The sequence below is a fragment of the Clinocottus analis genome, unplaced genomic scaffold (genome assembly GCF_023055335.1).
Source record: "Clinocottus analis isolate CAN_PGR_092001 unplaced genomic scaffold, fCliAna1.0.p SCAF_51, whole genome shotgun sequence".
NCBI classification, from domain to species: Eukaryota; Metazoa; Chordata; class Actinopteri; order Perciformes; family Cottidae; genus Clinocottus; species Clinocottus analis.
In genome coordinates, this window is record NW_027176209.1 from 27567 (window position 1) to 54175 (window position 26609).

The 26609-nt window shown below is 49.5% G+C and overlaps 1 protein-coding gene and 1 long non-coding RNA gene across 3 annotated transcripts in view; one reads left to right on the top strand and one right to left on the bottom strand.

Annotated features, from left to right (window-relative positions):
- The window catches only part of lrrk1 (leucine-rich repeat kinase 1), a 35745-nt gene extending 13415 nt beyond the window's left edge, over positions 1-22330 (top strand). Inside the window, exons 12-37 of one of the 2 annotated variants that reach the window (XM_068601592.1) lie at positions 556-685; positions 1432-1544; positions 2148-2362; positions 2961-3125; positions 5533-5705; positions 5801-5921; positions 6459-6618; positions 7191-7369; positions 7457-7554; positions 8327-8498; positions 8581-8750; positions 8978-9117; positions 9780-10044; positions 10526-10695; positions 11157-11354; positions 11425-11564; positions 11646-11783; positions 13909-14103; positions 15289-15431; positions 16282-16399; positions 16503-16619; positions 17454-17651; positions 17739-17953; positions 18296-18925; positions 19107-19208; positions 21017-22330. In XM_068601592.1, coding sequence (XP_068457693.1) covers positions 556-685; positions 1432-1544; positions 2148-2362; positions 2961-3125; positions 5533-5705; positions 5801-5921; positions 6459-6618; positions 7191-7369; positions 7457-7554; positions 8327-8498; positions 8581-8750; positions 8978-9117; positions 9780-10044; positions 10526-10695; positions 11157-11354; positions 11425-11564; positions 11646-11783; positions 13909-14103; positions 15289-15431; positions 16282-16399; positions 16503-16619; positions 17454-17651; positions 17739-17953; positions 18296-18925; positions 19107-19208; positions 21017-21194 — 4643 coding nt within the window. In that variant the 3' untranslated portion in view covers positions 21195-22330. The remainder of the gene's footprint in view (positions 1-555; positions 686-1431; positions 1545-2147; positions 2363-2960; positions 3126-5532; positions 5706-5800; positions 5922-6458; positions 6619-7190; positions 7370-7456; positions 7555-8326; positions 8499-8580; positions 8751-8977; positions 9118-9779; positions 10045-10525; positions 10696-11156; positions 11355-11424; positions 11565-11645; positions 11784-13908; positions 14104-15288; positions 15432-16281; positions 16400-16502; positions 16620-17453; positions 17652-17738; positions 17954-18295; positions 18926-19106; positions 19209-21016) is intronic. The other variant, XM_068601593.1, reaches the window with a different exon arrangement.
- Positions 4541-26448, bottom strand: LOC137803290 (uncharacterized). Its single transcript, XR_011080048.1, has 4 exons — positions 26234-26448; positions 24619-24767; positions 24263-24351; positions 4541-12836 (listed from the first exon to the last, which is right to left on the bottom strand). It is a non-coding gene; the product is annotated as an uncharacterized lncRNA (long non-coding RNA).
- Between the last annotated feature and the right edge of the window lie 161 nt (positions 26449-26609).

Sequence of the window (26609 nt, forward strand, 5' to 3'; positions counted from 1 at the left end):
TTCTTTAAGTCCTTTACTATAAATCCTTCTGGACGCCGCGATGCTTCAGTGTATTGTGACTTTCTGTTGCAGGTTGGGTTCGTGAGGTCCTAATCTTTCCTAAAAGGTGTTTCATGAGTTTGTGTGACGTCGGTAAACAAACCGGCTGAACAAGTCTTCCACCGCTCATATCAGGCTGCATGTTCATAGTTATGATCAGAATATGGTGTAAAAGTGATTTTCTTTTTTTATCGCTCATTTAGGGTTCATACGACTAGTTCAAGGTCTCACTTTTCAAAAGGTTAAATGACCAACAGACACATTTCTAACTTCCCTCTCTGACTCCGTTGCTCATTCATAACTGTTGTGTAACAGTGCATCCTATGTGTGTTGGTGGACCTGCCTCATGCCAACAGAACGCTGCCTCTTCCTCAGAAGATCATCCTCTTCCTCTTCCTCAGAAGAGGATGAGGAAGAGGATGATCTTCCTCAGAAGAGGCAGCGTTCTGTGTTTGGGCCTCTGCGCTCCAGCAGCTGTATCTGGCTGTGACGCTCTGGTTGGCTCTTTCTCGGCAGTGAGCCCAATAGAGTTTCCCATGATTCTGCGGGATTCACTGGAAGTTCTTTTCCTGAACGACAACCAGCTGGAGTGTGTTCCCCAGTCGGTGTGTGGTCTGCACAGCCTCACCGAGCTCTACCTCTCCAAGTGAGTCCTCCTCTCTGTTTGTGGCGCGTTCTGTTGACCAGGTCGAGTGTTTTTCATCTCGTTCATCCACAAACGATGTCTCAGAGAAAATTACACAAAGTTCTGAAAAGTCTGAGAAAAAGTTTTGTGACGTCAGTTTGCAAGACGGCAAGAAATCAACTCTTAAAATGTTAAAGTTCCACATATTTGCTTCATTCCACATGAACAGCAGAGTATCATCCTATGAAGGCCTCTCACTGAGCTTCCAGCTGCTCTCGTGTGAGGGAGTCAAGTGTTTCACCCTTAATGACGTTTCACAACAGCTTAATTTCACAACAGCTTAATCTTATCTGTGTTCCCACTTGGATGAAGCTGAAATCAAACGGTCGTTACGATCAGTTGAGGCGTCACTACACATTGCATCAGATAAATAATGTCTGTTTTTTACACCGGAACAAGAAGACTTTCAGATATGATGTTGGCAAACAGTCAGACGCTGAGGGCAGCGCAGCGGCTGCAGCTGTTCAGACCAGCAGCTGACGCCTCAAACCACTGAAGCTTTTGGGACGTTGTGAGTCTGGAGCTGACTTTGGGAACGTCTCCATCTGTTTTATGAAACCCTTGTGAGCTCAGTGAAGGTTCACAACATCTAAAACTTTCAATTTAATCAGATTGAGAAAAACAAAACATGTTTATTTATTGAAAGTAGTCATTTGGCTTTGGTTATGTTGGAAGTGTCTTTCATGAGAAGCTTTGTGTCGTCTCAGTAATCCTGGGATCCGGGAGCTTCCAGCGGAGCTCAGTCAGCTCTCCAGCTTGTGGCAGCTGGACATCGAAGACCTCGCCATCACCAACGTGCCGCAGGAAGTGAGGAGAGAAGGTGAAGACCAGTGACCTGTCAGAAGGAAACCACGTGCAGACTTTTCTGAGTGTTTAATCAACACTCTGTCTACCGTGTGCCCCCACCTTTCTAAAAACACCTCACACGGCAAGAGGGGAGTCTTATGCAAATTATAAGTCCCAGCATGCACCTGTGAGACAATGTGTTGCCATAAAAAAAGTATTTTTTTACAATTTTTGAACCGAACGACACCGTTTCTTTGACAAATTTCTTTTCTTTTTTTTAATATATATATATATATATATATATATATATATATATATATATATATATATTTATTTGTTTTTTCACTGTGCTGTATCAAGCTAGCGCTGCTGCTAGCTCTCTGCTGCGTCCCTGCTGCCCGAGTGGAGCCGGGGCTCGTCCCGCTACCTTCGGCGGTTGTTGGGGAGCTAGCAGAGAGCTAGCAGTGAGCTAGCAGCAGTACTAGCTGGCTACAGCGGGGCGCTAGCGGCGAGCCTAGCATACATTAGTAGAATAAAAGGGACTCTACTCTCTGTGTCGCAGCACTCGTCCACAGTTTCTTGGTAACTTGGTCATTTCCAACACAACAGACTGTCGTTGACCTCTCTGGTGTTTCAGGTCCGGCGTCCGTCCTGGCTTTCCTGCGAGCGCACCTTCGAAAGGCCGAGCCGTTCAAGCTGCTGAAGATGCTCGTGATTGGTCCGCCGAGGCAGGGCAAGACGGCCCTGCTGGAGATGCTGCAGACCGGCAAGGCGGCGCCCTTCACCCCGGCAGACTGCAGCATCTCCACCTCCACCTGGGAGCTGGACAAACCCAACGCAGGCAAACACAGCGTGAGCAAGACACACAGTACACAACTACTGTGTGCATTCAATACACGCCCAGTGCAGGAAGTAGAGTACATATTCTCTTCTATCAGAATATGTGGGTTGCATCAGGAAAGACGTCCGGCATGAAACCAAATCAGATTGAATGAAATCAGATTTCCATCACAAATGACTTCAGGTTTTATAGATGGAAATAAATGATCCACTGAAATATATCGTACCCTGAAAGTCTGGCTACAAGCCGCTGCTGCTAGCTCCCCGCTGTAGCAAGCTAGCGCTGCTGCTAGCTTCCCGCTGTAGCAAGCTGGTGCTGCTGCTAGCTCCCCGCTGCTGCTACTGCACGTGTCCCTGCTGCCCGAGTCGGGCGTCTAACCGCGGCTAGTCCCGCTACCTTCAATGGTTGTAGGGGAACGAGCAGGGAGCTAGCAGGGAGCTAGCAGGGAGCTCGCAGAGAGCTCGCAGAGAGCTCGCTAGCTGCAGCGGGGAGCTAGCGGGACACCCACAGAAGCTAGATGCAGTTAGAACGTGACTGATGCAGAAACCGAGTTTGGACTCGCTAAACATTTCCAGAGAAAATAAAACGTGCCGCTCTGGTTCCTCGCAGAAGGACTCGGTGGCGTTCAACGTGTGGGACATCGGCGGTCAGGCCAACATGTCCACGGTGAACCAGTGTTTCTTCACCGATAAGGCCCTGTACGTGGTGATCTGGAACCTGGCTCTGGGAGAGGAGGCCGTGGCCGACCTGCAGACATGGCTGCTGAACATAGAGGTGACGTTCAGCTTCTCTCTCTCACACACACACACACACACACACACACACTCCTGCAGGCCGACCTGCTTCCAGCTGTGCTTCAGTGTGAGAGCGTCAGGAAGTGATGTCATGATGTGTGTTCCCAGTCATCTGAATTCAGAGACACGCATTCTGTTGCCAGACCACATGAAGCAACCGCAGCCCATAGGCGTCCTCTGATGGAGGCAGGGTGACGAGGACGATGATGAAGCTGCTTGCATCATTTCACTTAATGGCTCCTGACGTCTCGATGCTCCCTCAGCTTCTTACTGATGTGGTGGTTAGTTAACCTTATTAAGAGCTGCTTTTGTTTTATAGGCTGTTGTAACGTTGTGCTATGAGTTGTGTTATTGCCTCATTTGGTCAACAATGACACTCAATAATGTTGAAAAGCGTCAACATAGGAAGCTCAAAGTTTTTCACTAAAAGAAAAGAATAAAATACACATTTATATACATATGAAACATCTATACATGTTCTCAATGGCATCACTCTGGAAAAGCCTAAAAGTAAGTTGTTTTCTTCTCGAAAATCACTCAATGTAAATAAACTGCTGTTAGAAAGAAGGTCAGAAACATTTGAACCACATTAGAGACGCGTTGATAAGACGGAAAGAGATTGTAAACAAAGTAAAATGCAAGAAACGCGTAAGTTTCAACAAAAGTAGCGCTGTGAGGACGAAACCAGATAACAGGTTATCAGACAATACGTTATCAGACAATAGATTATCAGACAATAGATTATCAGATAAGAGGCTCTGACACAATGAGGATCCATGTCCCATGCGGCTGCAGGTCCTGCAGTCAAAGACCTGCAGATCAGGTGTGCTGGACTCTCAAAGGCCCGCAGGTGTGACTGTCTCTACATGAGCTGTGATGAGCCGGCTTGCTGCCTTCGTCCATTGTCAGCTGGGACCGACTCCAGCGTCCCACGGCCTGGAAGAAGCGGTTCCACCTGCTCTGTCGGGAAAAGAAGATATTCAGTAACACACACTTTCATCACACAAATGAACAGCCGCAGTAAACAGAAAAGAGATATTTATAAGTCGCCCTACTTTAATAAAGCTCAGTCCTACTGGGTTACGTTTTGTTGTGTCACACAGTGTAGACAACACAACACGGTGAAATTCAACCTCTCCTCTTCACCAGGAGAAGTGTTGTACTGTCAGCGCGAGAAGTTTAAATATGACTTTATGTGTTAAACTCAGTTCAATCAGACGTTAGCCGCCACTTTAATTCCCTCTGACGACACCGAGTGTTAATGAAGGACACATCTAAAGTGCATATCCTGGATTAAACTGTTGGGTTTTGCACAGAAATGTCTTCATTGTCATCATGTGACCAAAGTTCATTACTTAACCAACTCAACCAAACTCCGTCTGCTGGAAGAACATGAGAAGTGGTTGAAAGGCCTGGAAAGAGCCAGCGGCTTTGATCTTCCTGTGTTTATGTTTCTGAGCTAACGTTACAGTCAAGGTGTTAGCTAATGTTCCAGTCAACGCGTTAGCTAACGTTCCAGTCAACGCGTTAGCTAACGTTCCAGTCAACATGTTGGCTAACGTTCCAGTTAACGCGTTAGCTAACGTTCCAGTCAACGCGTTAGCTAACGTTCCAGTCAACGCGTTGGCTAACGTTCCAGTCAACGCGTTAGCTAATGTTCCAGTCAACGTGTTGGCTAACGTTCCAGTTAACGTGTTGGCTAACGTTCCAGTTAACGCGTTAGCTAACGTTCCAGTCAAGGTGTTAGCTAATGTTCCAGTTAACGCGTTAGCTAACATTCCAGTTAACGAGTTAGCTATCGTTCCAGTCAACGCGTTAGCTAACGTTCCAGTCAAGGTGTTAGCTAACGTTCCAGTCAACGCGTTAGCTAACGTTCCAGTCAAGGTGTTCGCTAACGTTCCAGTCAAGGTGTTAGCTAACGTTCCAGTCAAGGTGTTAGCTAACGTTCCAGTCAACGCGTTAGCTAACGTTCCAGTCAAGGTGTTAGCTAACGTTCCAGTCAACGCGTTAGCTAACATTCCAGTTAACGCGTTAGCTAACGTTCCAGTCAAGGTGTTAGCTAACGTTCCAGTCAAGGTGTTAGCTAACGTTCCAGTCAAGGTGTTAGCTAACGTTCCAGTCAAGGCGTTAGCTAACGTTCCAGTCAAGGCGTTAGCTAACGTTCCAGTCAAGGCGTTAGCTAACGTTCCAGTCAAGGTGTTAGCTAACGTTCCAGTCAACGCGTTAGCTAACGTTCCAGTTAACGCGTTAGCTAACGTTCCAGTCAACGCGTTAGCTAACGTTCCAGTCAACGCGTTAGCTAACGTTCCAGTCAAGGTGTTAGCTAACGTTCCAGTCAAGGCGTTAGCTAACGTTCCAGTCAACGTGGTAGCTGCTGTGTGTTGTAGGCGCGGGCCCCCAGCTCGGCCGTGGTGGTGGTGGGAACACATTTGGATCTCATTGACAGTAAGTTCCGCACCGAGCGACTGGCCACGCTGAGAGCGTACGTCCTGGCTCTGTGCCGGTCCCCGTCGGGGGCTCGGGCCACCGGCTACCCGGACATCACCTGGAAACACCTGCAGTGAGCATACCTTCACCTTCCATTGATCTAGCTTCATGCCAGGTCACTAGTATCAGCTTTACAAAGTGTGTGTGTGTGTGTGTGTGTGCGCTCAGTGAAGTGTCCTGTAAGACCATGGAGGGCCTGGATGGGCTGAAGAAGCTGATCTACCAGGTGGCTCTCTCCATGAAGGACAGCAGCAGCTCAGCCGGTGGCAGCAAGCTACTGGGCAGACTGGTAAGTGAGACCGTGTGTTTTATCAGGATACTTATGCTCATGGAAAACCTGGAAAAGTCATGGAAGTTCAAAAATTACAGGCCTAAAAAGGTCCTTGAAAAATAAAATCCTTAAAGTTGTGTTAAAGTCCTGTAAATGTGTTATATTCATGTGTTCATGACGTTCATTTTGTTATAAATAATAAATCTGCTTTTAAAAGAAAGAGGCTCAAAATATCAGCAGCATACATACAGGCATCTATATGAATGTTTATTCTTTTAATCAAACTATTGTCTCTCATTCATTTGAGTCATTTAAGGTTTACTGTATGCTTTGAATCCTCATTGTTAGTTTAAATACTACATTTTATCACTTTTTACTGTTTACACGCACATTTCACACAATGTTTGCTCATGAACATTTGGTTTAAAGTCCTGGAAATGTGCTTTAAAGTCCTGATAATGTGGTTTAAAGTCCTGGACATTTGGTATAAAGTCTTGTAAATCCACGGTCAGACTGTGTCCGGGTGTTCTGAGCACAGAGAGGTTTCACCATCAGATCCCCAGGAGCTACCTGACCCTGCAGGAAGCCGTGATCACAGAGAAGCAGAGGCGAGAAGCTGAGGGGGAGGTCCAGTACCTCACTGACGACCAGCTGGACCGCGTCGTTGAACAGAACCCAGGAAGTGACATCAGAGACTACGAGGACCTGCAGACTGGTACTGCGGCTGGTTCCTTCAATGATTTCCTGTTTACAAAAGTGTATTTCCAGTAGTTTACCTGTAGACAGGTGCACAATGCTACTACACACCGTCCTCTTTCTATACACAACTCTCTCACACAATCAGTCTGTTGCGCTAACCTCATCACACGTTGCACGCAACACGCGGCTAACGGTTTCTGGGACAAACTCAAGCAACACGCGGCTAACGGTTTCTGGGACACACTCAAGCAACACGCGGCTAACGGTTTCTGGGACACACTCAAGCAACACACGGCTAACGGTTTCTGGGACAAACTCAAGCAACACACGGCTAACGGTTTCTGGGACAAACTCAAGCAACACGCGGCTAACGGTTTCTGGGACAAACTCAAGCAACACGCGGCTAACGGTTTCTGGGGCACACTAGGAGAACCATAACCACCACCTGTCCATCAGGACTAACACTAAGTGTCTTGCTCAAGGACTCGGACTAGCGGAGCATCTTTTGTCTCTATATGCCCTCGACTACACCATTCATAATGCTAATGTTACACCATGCTAATGTTCCTCTTGTTTGCCCCGCCCCAGCCATCAGCTTCTTGATAGAGACCGGCACGCTGCTGCACTTCCCTGACACCAGCCACGGCCTCTGCACCCTCTACTTCCTGTGTCCCGTGTGGCTGTCGGAGTGTCTGGAGAGGATCATGCACCTCAAGTCCTCTCGCTCCGTCGCCAGGAACGGAGTGATCCGCGCTGAAGACCTCAGGGTGAGACTGTGAATATGAGTGGTTTTGTGTGTTAGCCATGATGCTAACTTCCTGTTGAGATGTCTACCATAACGTCTGTTGGTGCAGATGCTGCTGGTGGGAACGGGCTTCACGCCGCAGACAGAGGAACAGTATTTCCAGTTCCTAGCCAAGTTTGAGATCGCTCTCCCTGTGGCCAGCAACAGGTACCAGATTCTCTTTCCACTAATTGATTCTCAGTTGATTCTGATGGCGATTCCCTGAACATGTCGGGGTGTGCGCTCCACAAAACACACATGACTGTCGTGGCAGAAAGACATTTACAGCCTCGCTCCCTCTCGAGGATTTCTTTCCTTTGCCTCAAAGCTTGTCCCTTGCCCCTGAGCTCTACGGCTTATTAACGTACCATCATGAACCGAAGAGAAATACAAAGCACACGCTGTAAACACAAGTGTACATTCATAAATGTGTTGTTTTCCTATGACAATAAATAAGCTCAGCTCTGAAAACTCACTCAAATTGTAACATAAAACAATATAACATAAAAAACAGTTTAATATGAATATAATGCTTACATTTTGTCTCCATGCTTGTTGTGACGGCTTCCATTTTTAAAAGGAAAGTCATTTTAAAGCTACAGTTGTCCTCTGTAAGGAACATCAGGACTCAGTAGAGTAGCATGTGTAGCATATGTAGCATGTGTAGCATATGTAGCATGAGAGGAATTAGCAGAAGCATAATGTGAACTACAGTGAACAAAAATGAATTGCCGGGTCTCAGGAGGTTAAACACAGTTTATCACCAACTAACTACCTGATAGGAAGCGCTTTGTACACAGGGTGACTTCATAGCATCCAATGCTACATTGCTACATGCAATACACAACCACAGGCAGCAAATAAGAGAAGTATTTGATGTGACAATAACCACAAAGACGTTGGAGTTTGAACGCGTCCTTCCTGTTCTTTCCCTTGTCAGCTACCTGCTGCCTCACCTCCTGCCCCACAAACCCGCCATGGACATCCACGGCTTCCGGCAGCAGACCAACAACACCCTGCAGCGCCTCGTTCAGATGAGCTTCGTCCCCGCCGGCTTTTGGGAGCGCTTGATTGCCAGGATGCTCATCAGCCTCACGGAGATGGACCTGCAGGTACTGAAACCAGCAGATTCTCACCACTCGCCTGTTGCACCCCAACAACTCACGGCCGACGTGTCGTTGTTGCCTGTTGCAGTCATTTGAGCCCAAGAGAAACGCCAGGAGCCAACGCAGCAGGAACTCTGTGATCTACAGCTTCACGGGAACCCAGCAGAGGAACCGCTGCAGCACCTTCAGGGTCCGCCGCAGCCAGACCATCTACTGGAAGGAGGGGCTGCTGGTCACGTTTGATGGAGGCTACCTCAGGTCAGAGCTGGGGAGGGAACAAACGCTGTGGAGCTTCAGCTAGATCCAGACTCTCAGGAAGGAGACGCTTTTCAAAAGGGACGAGCGGACTTGAGTCAGCGGGGCGGAGCTCGCATCCAGTCAACGTCTTGGCCACGTTTCCACCTGGACATCACGGGGATCTGCTGACACATTGCAGCCTTTTTTAGAAGTAAACCAGGCGGTGTGGTGTGTTTGTGTGTCTGCAGCGTGGAGTCCTCAGACGTCAACTGGAAGAGGAAGAGGAGCGGAGGCATAAAGATCATCTGCCAGTCGGAGATGAGAGACTTCTCGGCCATGGCCTTCATCACGGACAACGTCAACTCCCTGATTGAGCAATGGTTCCCTGGTCAGAGCTGCAGGCCGCCGCCATGCTTAGATGTTGTACCTTTATCTTTAAGATACTTCACTTAGATGTTGTACCTTTATCTTTGAGATACTTCACTTAGATGTTGTACCTTTATCTTTGAGATACTTCACTTAGATGTTGTACCTTTATCTTTGAGATACTTCACTTAGATGTTGTACCTTTATCTTTGAGATACTTCACTTAGATGTTGTACCTTTATCTTTAAGATACTTCACTTAGATGTTGTACCTTTATCTTTGAGATACTTCACTTAGATGTTGCACCTTTATCTTTGAGATACTTCACTTAGATGTTGCACCTTTATCTTTGAGATACTTCACTTAGATGTTGTACCTTTATCTTTGAGATACTTCACGGTAGCTCCTCTCGTCAGTGATGTCGTGTTGAAGCTCTTTGAGTGGTCAGAAGACGAGAAGCGAGATGCACCATTAATGTAATCAAAGCAAAGAGGCCATGGAGCTGTTAGTAAAACCTAACAGGTCATGATAGTCCTGATCTTAACACGGCGTGACCAGTACCACGTGTGTGAATGTATGCAGCAGCTCTCCAGTGAACCACAGAGGACGTCTTGTCTCCTTGTGTCCTTACCTCCTTGTCTCCTTGTGTCCTTACCTCCTTGTCTCCTTGTGTCCTCCCTGCAGCGCTGACCGCCAGCGAGAGCGACGGCAGCCTCCTGATGGAGCAGCTGGCGCCCTGCCCGCTCTGCACCTCGCCGGGCCAGCAGCTCGGCGGCCATGTTGGCGAGAAGGCGGCGGGCGCAGGAGACGGGGTTCACTTCTTCAACATGGAGGACTGCGTGCTGGCGGCGGTGGACCAGCAGCACATCGTGTGTCCTCAGCACCCGGACCGGCCCGTCACCCTGCAGGAGCTGGTCCCAGAGCTGTTCATGACGGACTTCCCTGCACGGTAACCTTCCAGATCAGAGGCGCATTAAGGCCTGTGACCATAGACTACGTCTCCCACAATGCATCTCCCACAACGCATGCCCATTGCCTTCACTCTGCAGCACCGATGTGTTTGAAGTGCAGCTGTTTTCTGGCAATTGTCAACGTATTTTGTTGTGCGACAACTTTGTGGACGTTAACTGAGGTTCTTCTGGACCAAATACTTTCTCAAGAAAAAAGTTCTGCTAACTGCTGCTCTCTGCTACAGAGAAGCTAAATGCTACTATCTGCTACTGTGAAGCTAACTGCTACTTTCAGCTCCAGATACGCTAACTGCTACAAGCTTAAGGAAGGGCAGCGAACAGGAAGTGTGACTCAGAGTGTTGTGAACATACAGACACAAACAGTTTGACTCTTCACGTGTTTTCTCATTGTGTGGCTCAGCTGGAGGTTTCTAATGTGAAGTGTGTGTGTGTGTGTGTGTGTGTGTGTGTGTGTGTTAGGCTGTTCCTGGACGCGGCCCAGCTGGAGTACTCTGAGGAGCAGCACCTGGTCCTGGGTCAGGGCGGCAGTGGGACGGTGGTCTACAGAGCGCGGTACCGCGGCCAGCCGGTCGCCATCAAGCGCTTCCACTTCAAGAAGTGTCGCACGCAGACGGTCAGCAGCGACACGGGTACGAGCTGCAGGGCTGCGACTCGCCTCCAGAACTGCACCTTGTTACTGAGTGCACACGCTCACGGAGAACCTGGAACAAGAATGGTTATTTCCAGGCCTGGAAAAGTCTCCAACGTTGTGTACAATTTGGTTAAAAGTCTTAAAATTTTGGTTAAAAGGCTTAAAAATTTGGTCAAAAGTCATGTAAATTTGGTTTGAAGTCATAGAAATTTGGTTAAAGGTCCTGGACACCCATTGGTCAGGATGTGTATGAACCTTTTAAACAGTTTTTCTGGCTCTGAATGTTGATATGATCCAAAGGAAAGACGGTGACACTTTAACCATAAAGACTACGTCATGAAAAATGCCGAAAACGTAGTTTTTTCCGCCTCATCGGCGTCTTCGGCTTCACATGAAATCTCTCGGCGCTCCTGCTGTGAACGCAGCCTCGGCCGCCGGTGACCTCCTCTCTCTCCTCAGACACCATGGTGAAGCACCTGCAGTCGGCCGACGCCTGCCGCAGCTTCTCAGAGTTCCGGCAGGAGGCCGGCATGCTGCGCTCGCTGCAGCACCCCTGCATCGTGGCGCTGGTGGGCATCAGCATCCACCCGCTCTGCTTCGCCCTGCAGCTGGCGCCGCTGGGCAGCCTGAACACGGTGCTGGAGGAGAAGCGCAAAGGCACGTAGGAGACGCACGGCGGCTGGATTCCCGCCTGCAGGGGGTGCTAAAGCTTCTGTGTGTTCTGCAGGCGCCGGGTTCATGCCGCTGGGCCACATGCTGACCTTCAGAGTGGCCTACCAGGTCGCAGCGGGGCTGGCGTACCTTCACAGGAAGAGCATCATCTTCTGTGACCTCAAGTCTGACAACATCCTGGTGTGGTCTCTGGAGGTCTGTGCACTCCAGGAAACACGTCAGACTGGCAGAACGATGGAGGCGTCTCCTCTCACCTGGTGCCGTGTGCTCCCCCAGGTGCAGGATGCAGTCAACATCAAACTCTCCGACTACGGCATCTCTCGACAGACCTTCCACGAGGGGGCGCTGGGGGTGGAGGGCACGCCCGGGTACCAGGCGCCTGAGATCCGACCCGGCATCGTGTACGACGAGAAGGTACCGAGCTGCTGCTGCTCTCAGTGCTGCTGCTGCTCTCAGTGCTGCTGCTGCCCTCAGTGCTGCTGCTGCCCTCAGTGCTGCTGCTGCCCTCAGTGCTGCTGGAGGAGCTGCTTCCTCTACCTTTAGTCTTAAGCTTTACCTTTTAGTCTTTACCGTTACCTTTAACCTTTAGTGTCTACCTTAACCTTTAACCTTTCACTTTGACCTTTAGTGTCTACCTTAACCTTTAACTTTAACCTTTAGTGTCTATCTTAACCTTAACCTTTGACCTTTAACCTTTACGTTTGTGTTTGTAGATTTAGATTCAGCATCTTTCCTCTCAAGTCCATCACGAATACAGAAATGACTCCTTAATGTCACGATTAAGCGTTTGTCTCGGTACTTTAACTTCTGCAAACCGTGTGAAAATCCTCCCGCTCCCATTTTAATACCCAGCATGCCCCATTCAGACAATCTTTTGGCATAAAATATGCATTTTTGAATTGAAGCTCCTTCCTAACAGGACAAGACTTTGTTTTATTGTGATTGTTGTTCAGGTTCTGATTCTTTAGGTCCTAATCTTTCCATAAAGGTCTTATTGACGCTCCAGGAGGCTTTTTGGGGAATCTGGTTCATATCATGCTGGATGTTCAGAGTTACCATCAAAATATCTTTTAAAAGTGATTTTTTTTTTGCAGATATACATTTTTTTCCCAAGACTTTGCTGAACAAATACAAACAATAAACACAAGTATTGGAATTAATTTGGGGTTCCTATGAGGACTGGACTGAGGAGCTGACTGGTTTTCATTGGCTGGACGGTTCTCTCTGCCTCATGGCGCCTCGGCGGCGTGCGGTCCGGCCCCGCCCTCCTCTCTCCTCACTGTTGGCTCTGGAGAAGAAGCTTTCAAAGAGAAGAGAATCTGCTGACTTCAGCCAATCAAGCCGGCTGTTGATCTCCCCGTGTGATGAGGTTTAACTGCTCCAGTAAAACGCAGGCTGGATGCTGAGATGATGGAGTAACGAGTGCAATGAGGCAATAAATGCAGAGCAGCTTCATGCGGCAGAGTCCTGGCAACACAAGAGAACATGTGTACGTGTTTGTTGGAGCATCTGGACGACCAGCAGCACGACGGATAATATCTGCACGACACGTTGGTCATGCTGAACATGCTTCTGCATCACCGCGTGATGACTTGCATGTTTAAATTTTGACTTTTGAAGAAGCGTGACAAGATGAAGGCTCCTCATCTTCCTCAGGATGAAGCTGGTGAACATGGCGAGCAGCTGGCAGGAGCTGAGCTGGTCAGCCTGAGGTCAGGAGGACTTCCTCACATGAATACATGCCACGCTATGCTCGCCATGGCGCTGTGACACCGCAGCACGCCACAGGCCTCCAGAGATCTGGAGTCGCCACCCAGTGATGTCACCGCTCGAGGAGCTCAAGCGTTTGGCGTTGCGCAACAGTTTGGCTCTGCAGTTATTATTCTGGGACGTCCCACAGGGGCCGAGTCCCCAACGTCTATCGCTCTGGAATGCTTCTGGGTATTTCTGGTGCTCAGATACGGGTTTCATGGATTAGATAAAACAGGAAGTGGCGCTCGCCCTTTTCTTCACAGACAAACAACACTTAAGAAATGTGCTGCAGTGGAGTGTAGCCCAGAGGAAACCCTGAGGATGGAGAGCCTCTTTCCTCCTGGACCCAGACACCCTCACATCTGGCCGTCGTCTCCAGTGACGGTTCCTATCAGGCAACAGGACCGCGTGGACGCGCTGCGTGGACGTGTGATAAAGGACTCTGAAAGACACTGAATCAGTAACTGACATAAAATAAGACGTAACCAGTGAGACATTTCCTCTGTGACCAACTCTGCTGGAACAGGAACTCAACAGAGGCCAGAGCAATGAGTCAGAAAAAGCTAATTTATGTGCTAATTTGGTGAGAAAAAGACAAAAGAGCTTCACGATCCACAGAGACAGCTCAGTGAGAAAGCACAAAGGAGGAGGAGAGTTAGTGATGCGCAGCGAAGAGACATGACTTCATCCAGAAGGAGAGAGATGACATAAGACGCTCGTATGGACATTAAGATGTTGCATAACATCGCAGCAGCTCTTGCTAACTTGTTCCTGGTTCGCTCCCCAGGTGGACATCTTCTCCTTCGGCATGGTGCTGTACGAGCTGCTGTCCGGGCGGAGGCCGGCGCTCGGCCACCACCAGCTGCAGATCGCCAAGAAGCTCTCCAAAGGCATCCGGCCGGCGCTGGGCGGTCCAGAGGAGGTTCAGTTCTACTGCCTGCACGGCCTGCTGACCGAATGCTGGGACACCAAGCCGGAGAAGGTGAGCGCCTTCAAGTTAGCCAGCGCGCTAACTTAACCTTCAAGTTAGCCAGCGCGCTAACTTAACCTTCAAGTTAGCCAGCACGCTAACTTAACCTTCAAGTTAGCCAGCGCGCTAACTTAACCTTCAAGTTAGCCAGCACGCTAACTTAACCTTCAACTTAGCCAACGCGCTAACTTAACCTTCAACTTAGCCAGCGCGCTAACTTAACCTTCAAGTTAGCCAGCGCGCTAACTTAACCTTCAACTTAGCCAACGCGCTAACTTAACCTTCAACTTAGCCAGCGCGCTAACTTAACCTTCAACTTAGCCAGCGCGCTAACTTAACCTTCAAGTTAGCCAGCGCGCTAACTTAACCTTCAAGTTAGCCAACGCGCTAACTTAACCTTCAAGTTAGCCAACGCGCTAACTTAACCTTCAACTTAGCCAGCGCGCTAACTTAACCTTCAAGTTAGCCAACGCGCTAACTTAACCTTCAAGTTAGCCAACGCGCTAACTTAACCTTCAACTTAGCCAGCGCGCTAACTTAACCTTCAAGTTAGCCAGCGCGCTAACTTAACCTTCAAGTTAGCTAGCGCGCTAACTTAACCTTCAAGTTAGCCAACGCGCTAACTTAACCTTCAAGTTAGCCAACGCGCTAACTTAACCTTCAACTTAGCCAGCGCGCTAACTTAACCTTCAAGTTAGCCAACGCGCTAACTTAACCTTCAAGTTAGCCAACGCGCTAACTTAACCTTCAACTTAGCCAGCGCAGTGCTGCTCGCGGCGCGCTAGTTCATGCAAAAACAAAACATTCACAAGCATAGCGACGTGTCCGCCTGCATCAATCACAAAGACGTAGCTTGAGCAGTGGTGGTGTTGTCGGGTGGAGGCCTGTGATGTTCCCGTGTCACAGGGCGGAGAACCCTCCATGCTAACCACTAGCGTAGCTCCTCACTGAGGCAGCATGTCTGCAGCGACCTGCAGATAACAAGAAACTAATCCTAACAATACACTCGCACAGCTAAACACAACATTCAGAGCACAGCAATCTGCTGGCTGGAAGCTAACGATGCTAACTGTGCTAACGACTTACCCCAAAAGTTAGCGTAGCACAATAATGTTTCAGTGTCTCGCAGTGTAACTGTTGCTCTACCAACACACAACCCTTCTGTGTGTGTCTCTGTGTGTGTCTCTGTGTGTGCAGAGGCCCGTGGCGCTGCAGTGTGTGAGGCGCATGCAGCAGCCCAGCTTCCCCTGCCTCAGGTACTTGTTGTCCTGTGACAGCCACTCGCAGCTCTTCCTGCAGGGACACAGCGCCGTGTTCTGGGACGGAGACAAAGCCCTCAGGTGAGTTCTGCATGCAGCATGTAGCATGCAGCATGTAGCATGCAGCATGTAGCATGCAGCATGCGGCCTGTAGCATGTGTGGACATAGTTATATATATATGTGTGTGTGTGTTATCCAGGTGAAACAGGCAGTTTGAGTTCTCTTTAAACAGGATATAAGTCGTTTAACTCAGACAAAGGTACTCAGAGCTTCCCCTCGTTACAGTAAACACACACACACACACACACACACACACACACACACTGCTCTATTGTCTTCTGTGTGGCAGCAGGGTTCCAATAAAGCAGCTTTCATCCCTTCATACGTGTTAATGACCCGTCCTGCCGTTAACCCCTCGCTCCACCACGTGAGGAGTGAAGTCCTCGCTCACTGAGCTGACGCAGCACATCCTGACCCTCCTGTGCAGCTGCTGGCAGTCCTTCAGGAGGCCATGGGGTGCTTTTCCTCTCTCTGAGGAAGAGGAGCGTCCTCTCTTCATGTTCTTTGACTTCTTCTTGAGAAGCTCTCCGTTGGCTCTCATCACCTTCATCCTTCTCTTCCTCTCTCAGATCTTTAGGAAGTCAGCCGTGTGACTTTCTACTCAATAGTTTGAGGAGACACTGATGAGCGACACTATGCAGACGACACTCTGTATCTGTTGATCCAGCCAGAAATAAACTGATTTGTATTCAATCAAAGTATTTCTCTGAATGTGTGAATATTCACCTGAGACCACAGGTGGACGTATTGATCCTGTGAACGTCCCCAACTAAACACTATGAACTTTATTATGTTCACATGGTTTCTACAAACCTCCACAACATGGTTGTGTGGCTCTACTGGAGGTGTGTGTCTGTGTGCGTCCTGCAGGAGCTACAGTGTGGTGAACGTGGAGACGGGCCAGGTGGAGGTGAAGAGGATGTCCTGCGCCGGGAGCAGGATCAGCTGCCAGATGAAGATGGGGAACGTTCTGTGGATGGCCACCGAGGTCCACGATGCTTCATGAGCCACGTTCATGCACACGATGTCATTCCTGCTGCTAACCCTTCACTGTGTGTGTGTGTGTGTGTGTGTGTGTGTGTGTGACACAGGAGCAGGAGGTCTTCATCTACAGTCTGAAGGACATGTGTCCTCTCACCCAACCACAGAAACACTTCTCCTGTCCAGCCGTCATCACCTGCCTGTTCCCTGTTCCAGCAGGAGAACAGGTCAGCACACACACACACACACACACACACACACACACACACACACACACACACACACACACACACACACACACACACACACACACACTGAATGAGGCATAAAAAATGTGTTTACTAGCGTTAGCGTTACTTCATGCTGGATGGAGGAAATATATACTGTTTTCATGGAGTAAAGACACAGATAAGCCACGCCCCCTTTCCACAGATAAGCCACGCCCCCTTTCCACTGCAAGTAAAAGCTAATTGACCACATAAAGCGAAAAGGTGTTGCAAAAATGTGCAACTCTTTTGCGGTGAACGCAGCTTTAGTCTCAGCAGCAGATTCTCTAAATCAAACAACCGTCAATAATTAGAACTCAAACAACTGGAAGGAAAACGTTCCTCCATGTTGACGTCTCCTGTACCGTGAGGACACGGAGGCTTTGACCTGCAGCGCTTTAATAACAGCTCACGACGGCCCGTCAGCAAACAATGCTTTGTGGGAAACGGTGTTTTACGGTCTCTCCTGCTGCCGTCCCTCTGACCTCTGACCTCCGTCCTGTCGCTCTGCTCGGCCCCTCCTGAGGTGAATCCAGGTGTGAGGAAACAGATGCTGACTGAGACAACGAGCAGAGACACACGAGCGTTTCACTGTCTGAGAGGGAAAGCTGAGTGCTGACACCTCCATGTTCCTCACCTGTTCCTCCTCTGCTCCTTTGTTCCTCCCCTGCTCCTCCTCTGCTCCTCCCCTGCTCCTCCCCTGCTCCTCCCCTGCTCCTCCTCTGCTCCTCCCCTGCTCCTCCCCTGCTCCTCCTCTGCTCCTCCCCTGCTCCTCCTCTGCTCCTCCCCGTGAAGAGCCTGGCCAGAGTGTTTGCGGGCATGTCTGACGGGCTGGTGGCCGTGTACAGCCTGGTGGAGGATCTTCCCCTGGAGGGCGAGGCCTACCTGTGTTCACACACGCTCAACAAGACGCTGTTCGCTCTGAAGGACTCGGACCCCCGGCAGAGGCCCTACCCGGTCAGCAGCATGGCGCTGGTCAGCGGCGGCTCCCAGGTGAGCAAACATGTTGTGAGCGGCTCCCAGGTGAGCACAGGTGTCTTTACATCACGGCGTGACTCTCTCTCTCTGGTGCTTCATCAGCTGTGGTTCTCCAACGGGCCCGGCGTGCTGGTCGTGGACTGTCAGAACCTTCAGGCGGTCCGGAGGCTGGAGGCCTACGACCCGCCGTCCTCCATCGTGTCCATGGCGACCAGCTTCAGCCTGTGGGGCGAGGAGGCCGTCTGGACTCTGGACGACCTCACGAACACGCTGCTGCTGCACCACGCCGCCTCGCACCGGCTGTGTGCGCGCTACTGGTGAGCCACGGGGGAGACGCTTTGGTCCTGGAGATGTGTTTCAAAGTCCTGGAGATGTGTTTCAAAGTCCTGGAGATGTGTTTCAAAGTCCTGGAGATGTGTTTCAAAGTCCTGGAGATGTGTTTCAAAGTCTTGGAAATTAGTTTTAAAGTCTTGGAAAATAGTTTCATTAGGTTTGGATGTTCTTCTTCGTTGCTCTTCGAGTGTTTTGCTGCTCTTGAGACTCTGAGCTCCATCAGATGTTCTCCTCCATCAGGGAGACGTGAAGCAGGAAGTAACCTCCAGGCTGGCTAGCTCCATGCTAACCAGTAGCACAGTGACGCTCCTCTGTCTTGGTTCCAGCTGCGGGGACAGCAGTCCTCTTCGGGACGTGTTCGCCGTGCGGCATCCTGCCGGGGTCGCCGTGCCGACCGCCAACGCCGCCGCCGCCGCCGTGGACCTCGAGCCGGCGAGCCAAGAAGAGCGGCGGCGACGGACCGGAGGAGACGTGACGTTGATCTACAGCGAGGAGGCCGGCACGCAGATCCTCCAGCACCAGGACTCACAGACCGACTACTGCTCCATCTCATCCAGCGGCTCCGGGGGCGGAGGCCACGCCTCTTTGGGCCACGCCTCTTTGAGCCCCGCCTCTTTGGGTCCTGCCTCTTTGAGCCCCGCCTCTTTGGGTCCTGCCTCTTTGAGCCCCGCCTCTTTGGGTCCTGCCTCTTTGGGTCCTGCCTCTTTGGGTCCTGCCTCTTTGGACCACGCCTGTTCGGGCCCCGCCTCACCGCCTGCAGAGCCACAGGAGACCAGCAGGGACACGGACCAGCACCAGCATCAGGACCAGCACCAGGACCAGCACCAGCACCAGGATCAGCAGGCCCCCACAGACCCAGAGTCCGTTGGAGCGTCTGCGGAGGCGGTGAAGCCCTCACCTCCTCAGCTGCAGGCCGTCACTGTGCTGCCGGTGAACGGAGCTCTGTGGATCCCCAGGTACCAAACTGCACCTGAACACACCACGAATGTGCCGATGTCCTGTGTTCTGGTTTCATTTAGTGATTTATAACCGTGACCATGAGGAAGCTTCACAACGAGGTGAGAGAGTTTGAATCAGATCTCACTAACCGATCACACTGTGTGTGTGTGTGTGTGTGTGTGTGTGTGTGTGTGGCAGGCGTGGAGGAGACGTCATGGTCATCGAGATGCAGTCACATGACGGTCACCTGAGGGGGCGTGTCACCGCAGTCCTCAGTCCACCTGGATGTTCCTCTTTGGGGTGAGATCACTTCCTGTTCAGCTCCAGCGTCGGTTAGCTTGTTTTTGCAACACATTCCTGGCCGAGGAAACCGTCATGAGGACGCTAGTCTTCCTGTGCAACACTCAGACCAGCAGGCGTATCAGTTCACACTGACTCTTTTTAGCCCCGCGGCGCCAAGTGACGTTAGCGAAAGGAACTAGACGTTAGCTAAAGGATCTTAATGTTAGCTAAAGGAACGGGACGTTAGCTAAAGGATCTTAACGTTAGCTAAAGGAACGGGACGTTAGCTAAAGGAACTGGACGTTAGCTAAAGGATCTTAACGTTAGCTAAAGGAACGGGACGTTAGCTAAAGGATCTTAACGTTAGCTAAAGGAACGGGACGTTAGCTAAAGGAACTGCACGTTAGCTAAAGGATCTTAACGTTAGCTAAAGGAACGGGACGTTAGCTAAAGGAACTGGACGTTAGCTAAAGGAACTGGACGTTAGCTAAAGGATCTTAACGTTAGCTAAAGGAACTGGACGTTAGCTAAAGGAACTGGACGTTAGCTAAAGGAACTGGACGTTAGCTCGACGGTCCTTTAGCTAACGTCGGGGGACGTTAGCTAAAGAATTTCGCGAACCACAACGTTGATTAACTTCATTAAATTGCTGAAATACAGCAAAGCATTGTGGGAAGAGTTCAATCCGAACAAAGCAAATTAAACTCACCGGTGACTTTATGTTATTACATGCGGCCGCATCGTTTCACTAGATCGTTAATAAATACATTTTACAAAGTCAGATTAATAACAGACGTCTCTCGTGTGCATCCGGTCGTGTTGGTTAAAAGTGTAAAACAGTTTACACACGATGTCTAAACTAAATATGAAACATGAACTGAGATGGAAGCTAAAGTTCAGAGTGTGACCTGCTTCCTCTGGTGCACACAGAGCAGGTGATTAACTGTTCATTAAGTTCAGAATATGAATATATACACAACAGATTTAAAATGAGATAATAAACCTACTTGTATACTAACTTGGTGAACTCTTAAAGAGGCTTTATATTATATTCTTTCTACTATGAAAGACTCTTTGTTCTTCTAAACTGTTTTCTTCCACCTGCGCGGCGCTCTTGTTGGAGCTGCACATGAAGCGCGTCCTTCATCGTGATGGACTCGCTCTGTAATTACAGGAGCAGCTGGCGCTCTGCAGAAAGACTTCTGTGTCCAGAGCGTCCGGCCTTTTAGCAACCGGCAATAAACCGGCCACCCGAAGCAGTTATTACTCCGTGCACCTGTAGCGCCGGCGCTGGAGGGGTCGCGGCCCGCGGGGCGTCGGCTCAGTCACAGAGCCGCCGCCGGCCTCTGATTGGTCGGCTGCAGCCTCACCTGCCGCTCTGACCCGCGGGCCGTACATCACAGGTAATGACACGCCTCGGGAAGATGAAACAACAATGGAGGGAAGATAATTCACGGTTGTTCCGTGTGATGCACGACACGCCCAGCAGGGCTCCCGCCTCCCAGAATGCTTTGTGTCAAAAGCCTTCCTGAGGTAGAGAGGGTTTGAACTTTCTTCTGGGATCCATTTTACAGTTTTTGTAAAAAAGTGCAGCGGACATTTCAGTGCAGGATTCATTTAGTTGTGGACAAATGTTAACTCTGAACAGAAGTCTCAGTGTCCTCGGCGGCTTTCCAGGAATCCACTTCCCAGAATAGCCGGCGAGCTTCTAGGAATAGCTCGTTCCAGCTGCGGCGCCTCCCCGCGTTGCTTCCCTCTCTCCCCCTCGCTGATCCATCTCCTTCTCTCCTTCCCTCTCTCCTTCCCCTCCTCTCTCCTCCCCTCAGGACGCTGCAGGCGGCCGCCATGGTGGCAAAGGACACGGTTGTGTGCGGCTTCCACCAGGACAACAGGGAGTGGAGCCTGTGCGTCTGGAGGGGCTGGGGCCGCCGCGAGCTGGACGTCTTCTACCGCTCGTACGAGGAGCTCGGCCGCCTGGAGACCAGCATGAGGAAGAGAAGGTAGCCGTTGTGCCGCGGACGGCGAGGCGCAGAATCGCAGCTCTGTACGGAGGGCGAGCCGAGGGGGGATGCACGCCGACAGACCGGCAGTGTTCAGGGCGAGCGGTGACATCACAGCAACGCAGGAGGAGGCGGGGGGAGGGGCCTCCAGCTGTGCACAGCGGTCACGTCCCCTCACTGCATTCCTCAGGACCAATAATAAGCCTGAAAGATCTTGTAATCCCTCAGCGGACATGAACAACTCCCCTCCTGCAGAGGCTCATGGCCGCTCTGCTGTTCACACGTTGAGTCTGAACTGGAGGACGAGCATCTGGAGTCAGTGTTCCTTCCTGGAACCGTTCCACACGGCAGCGTGATGGACGGGACGTTCCTCAGAGGCTCTTTGAGTGGATCGGTGGAGGAGTTTAGACTCTGAACACAGTGTTCCTCTCCTCATCTGTGCCACATGACCACCAGAGCTCCCGTTGTGACAGAACATCTGGCTCGTGTTTGTCATTATGCAACGGTCCAGAGAAGCTTCCACAGAGCTGCAGAAGGTTCCCTCTGCGTTCCTCACAGAACACGCTCAGTTCTTTGGGTTCCAGTCGCCTTCGTTACGGGTCAGTCTGTTGCTCACAGGCTTCAGGATGCATGAGGGACAACAATGATCATCAATGCTCTTCTCTAGTCTCCTTTATCAAAACATCTTGCTGTTGGTTGAGCTGTAAACACTTTGCATTAAAACTCTTGACTCCATGGAAATACACCAGTAGCCCCAGTGTCACCAGTCCAGCCTGACCTCACACCAGGAACAACTCCCCAAATAAAGATATTAAAACCCTTTAACAGGTAAACATGAAGAAGCTTCCTAGAGCAACAGGAGGCTCCTCTATCAGGATGGACAGAAGCAACAGATGTCATGTGACCAGAATGATCAATAACAGCTCATTACATGAAGATGACAGACTATTACACATGGTACATATGAGTAGTATACACATGGTACACTATCCAGATAACACACATTTCCATCTCTGCGTTGAGGATCTGTCGAGAGTCAGAGAGGTTGTGTATTTCTCAGAATGTATAACGGTGTGTTGTAACAGGAGTTGTGTACATAATCTCTGTACAGTATGCTACCACATAAACTTCTTATGATAACTCTGTTTCACGACTGTTCTTTAAAACTCCTGCACGCTGTCGGAGGAGAGAGGAAGAGCAGCGATGAAGACATGATGACAGAGGAGGGAAGCAGCTGATAACCAGGCTTCTGTTGATAGCAACACGAGAGGCCGCTTCCTGCTCCAGCTTCACTTAGTGAGGAATGCAGCGAGAAACAGAGCTGCTCACTGAGGGTCAAGAGACGAATGAAGACGCAGGGAGACTTCTATACAACCAGAGGAGTCGTCCCCTGGTGGTCAGGAGAGAGAATGCAGCTTTAACACATGAAGCAGAGACTTCTATACAACCAGAGGAGTCGTCCCCTGGTGGTCAGGAGAGAGAATGCAGCTTTAACACATGAAGCAGAGACTTCTATACAACCAGAGGAGTCGCCCCCTGGTGGTCAGGAGAGAGAATGCAGCTTTAACACATGAAGCATAGACTTCTATACAACCAGAGGAGTCGCCCCCTGGTGGTCAGGAGAGAGAATGCAGCTTTAACACATGAAGCATAGACTTCTATACAACCAGAGGCGTCGCCCCCTGGTGGTCAGGAGAGAGAATGCAGCTTTAACACATGAAGCATAGACTTCTATACAACCAGAGGAGTCGCCCCCTGGTGGTCAGGAGAGAGAATGCAGCTTTAACACATGAAGCATAGACTTCTATACAACCAGAGGAGTCGCCCCCTGGTGGTCAGGAGAGAGAATGCAGCTTTAACACATGAAGCATAGACTTCTATACAACCAGAGGAGTCACCCCCTAGTGGTCAGGAGAGAGAATGCAGCTTTAACACATGAAGCATAGACTTCTATACAACCAGAGGAGTCGCCCCCTGGTGGTCAGGAGAGAGAATGCAGCTTTAACACATGAAGCATAGACTTCTATACAACCAGAGGAGTCGCCCCCTGGTGGTCAGGAGAGAGAATGCAGCTTTAACACATGAAGCATAGATTTCTATACAACCAGAGGAGTCGCCCCCTGGTGGTCAGGAGAGAGAATGCAGCTTTAACACATGAAGCATAGACTTCTATACAACCAGAGGAGTCGCCCCCTGGTGGTCAGAAGAGAGAATGCAGCTTTAACACATGAAGCACAGACTTCTATACAACCAGAGGAGTCATTACTAAAAAAGGTCTCTGAGCTGAAACATCAGCTGTAATGTTTTACATCCAGAAGAGGCTAACAGAGGTTTTCTTGGAATCACCTGACCTCTCCTGACCCCCCCCTCCACCCCCCCTCTTGTAAACAAGATGGCCGTGCGCTGCCAGCAGTTTACTCAGCAGCTTGGTGGCTCTACAAATACCATGAATGATGCTCTTGTCATTTGGAGACTCGGCCCTCTGTGGGCTGGTGAATAAATGCTCAGGTGCTCTGGTGTAACCTCGGCTCAGGACAGGACCCCTCAGCTAACTGCTAACGCTAACGCTAACGCTCAGCTGGATTTGTGACAAAGAGAGTTTACACTCACGGCTTGAAGGGTCCTCGTTCTTCCCCTGAACACTGGACAGAAGAGGGCAGCAGAGAGGAGCTCTGCTTCTCTGAAGAGCTTCATGCCGCTAAGCTTTTATCTAAGTTCCTCATCACAGGTGATGCTCTGTAACGTTGCTCATCCTGGTCACATGACCTCTATTGTTCTGTCCGTCCTGATAGAGGATCAACGTTGCTCTATGAAGCTTCTTTCCTTTTCTACCTGTTAAAGTTCTTTAAGTCACTTTACCCTGAACCCGTGTGAGGACAGAGGACGCTGATGAAGCTGAGACCAGTAAACCCAGTAAACCCATCATGCACTGGGGCACGGACCACGCACACATCTCTGTTATCGTGCTGACAAACAGGAAGTGGAAAGATATGACAGAAGACTTGTTACTTCCTGTCTCCTTGCATATTAGAGAGAGCAGCATGTGTACTGTACAGTGTTTCTGCTTCTTACCTTCATCCACAAACTGCCTTCATCATCATCATCATCATCATCATCATCAGACTGACAGGAAGCTGTGCAGATGACGCCTGCAGCAGAAACTGTCAAACAAAGAGTATTTAAACATGAAGATACGTCACTGTGGTCAACGTAACACGTGTTCACATCGGCGCTGCACAGTTCACCAGACAGTGTGAATTTGTCGCTGGTTGCGCGACAGTTTGTCGTTGGTTGTGCAACCGGTAATCTGCCGTGCGTGCTTGTGGCCGGGCGGTGACGTCATCGCTCCAGTGACGCTCGCCGCTGCTTTCAAACCAACGTCAATAAAACAATAAAAACAAGACAAACAATAAAAACACTTCACTCACCAGCATGTGACTTCATGACATCACTCATGACATCACTCATGACATCACTCCGGCCTCCTGGTCTGTCGTTGCCTCGTCATCTTTCAGTCGTATCTCCGCCGCGATGTGAAGGATCCTCGTTGACGTCGCCTCCCGCCTTCCTGTGAGAGCTGGAAGGAAGAGACTGAATCCTCACATCAGATATTAGTTTACTTCTACAGATGAAGATGAAGATAAAGATGTGTGATGAAGATAAAGATGAGGTCGTCATGTGATGAAGGATCAGCGGCCGCTCGCTGTGATGAAGAAATCTCCAGAGCAGAACAATGAGTCTGTTGATGCTCCTGGTGCAACACTGATGACTTCCACACCTCGTGTGTGTGTGTGTGTGTGTGTGTGTGTGTGTGTGTGTGTGTGTGTGTGTGTGTGTGTATGTGTGTGTGTGTGCGTCATCAGGAGTCCTCACAGTGTCCTGATGACACGGCGCTGTTCTCTTCGTGCAGCAGTGTTGTGTAACTCTGCTCAGTCAGATTCAACACGTTCATGTTTATTAAACATCTGCTCCATGTTTCCTCCGCCCGACAACACAGAGACAAAGTGCTGCAGCTCGTTGTGAGTCTTTATCTGATGTTTCACTCTTCAACCCAACCTCCGTGACGAAGAGGAACTGTAACCTGGCTCATGTTAAACTCATGTCTCCTGTTTAACTTATGTTTAAGATAAACTCCTGTTTAAGTTAAAGTCCTGTTTAATTTAAACTCATGTCTCATGTTCAAGTTAAACTTAAGGGTCGAGATGAAGTGTTTTTTTAGTCTTTGGCAGACATGTTGAGTCCATTATGAACCCTTTCCATCAGTCAGCATTAGATGCAGACTTTGCCCAAGTCAATTACCCACAATTCATAGCAATGTGCCGGTAAACCCGCGGTTACCAGTGGAAGCATGACGACATGAAAAAAACAAGAGGACGCTCATATGAGCTCATATTAGACAACATGAAGGATTAAAGATGGAACATCTTCCTACAATGTGCTGACAGAAATGATTTTCTTTCCTTGAATCCTCTGGTGAACTGAACCAGACCGTTAACGTGAAAGTAGAAGTTGTTGTTGAACCTGCAGAAGGATCATTACCGATAAACGTAGCGTCATGACGTTAGCTAACGGTTATTTACGTTACCGTTAGCTAACGTCATGACGCCACGACGTTAACGTGGTGACGTTAGCTAACGTCATGACGCCACATGAACACAACGTGATGAACTACACGACGTTAACGTTAACGTTAACGTTAACGTTAACGTTAACGTTAACGTTAACGTTAACGTTAACGTTAACGTTAACGTTAACGTTAACGTTAACGTTAACGTTAACGTTAACGTTAACGTTAACGTTAACGTTAACGTTAACGTTAACGTTAACGTTAACGTTAACGTTAACGTTAACGTTAACGTTAACGTTGTGATCAAGCTGAAGCTGAAGCTAGAGCTGACTAGCTAATGTTAACGTTGTGATAAACATGGTGGTAAAGATTTGATGGGGATAACATGATAAAATATTCCGACACATAACTTGGATGTCGAGTTACCTTCGTGAGTTAAACAGCATATTAAATTGTTGCTAGCAAACAAGACTTACCTCTAAACTAGAGTTCATTGCTGATCCAGTTGTACCGACGGTAACTTCAACTTGGAGCGAAGGGATGAGACGTTGGAGAGTGACGTAGACGCTGGAGACAACGCTGATTGGCCGAGACTCGACACATCAAAGATGTTTTATTTGCGAAGATCACTCACGACATCCACTTTTCTCCGTGTTTCACTCCGAAAAAATAAATCTTCAGATCTCCACATTCCACGCGATGGCATATTTTGATTTCAAAACGCCGAATTTCGCCGAAAGGTGACAAGTTTGCAGGTATGTACATCATGTGATCTACCGCCGCAGTAGAACGAGACGGTGACCTAGGATATTTTATTTTAACCCTAACCCAACATGTCGTGTAGTTCATCAC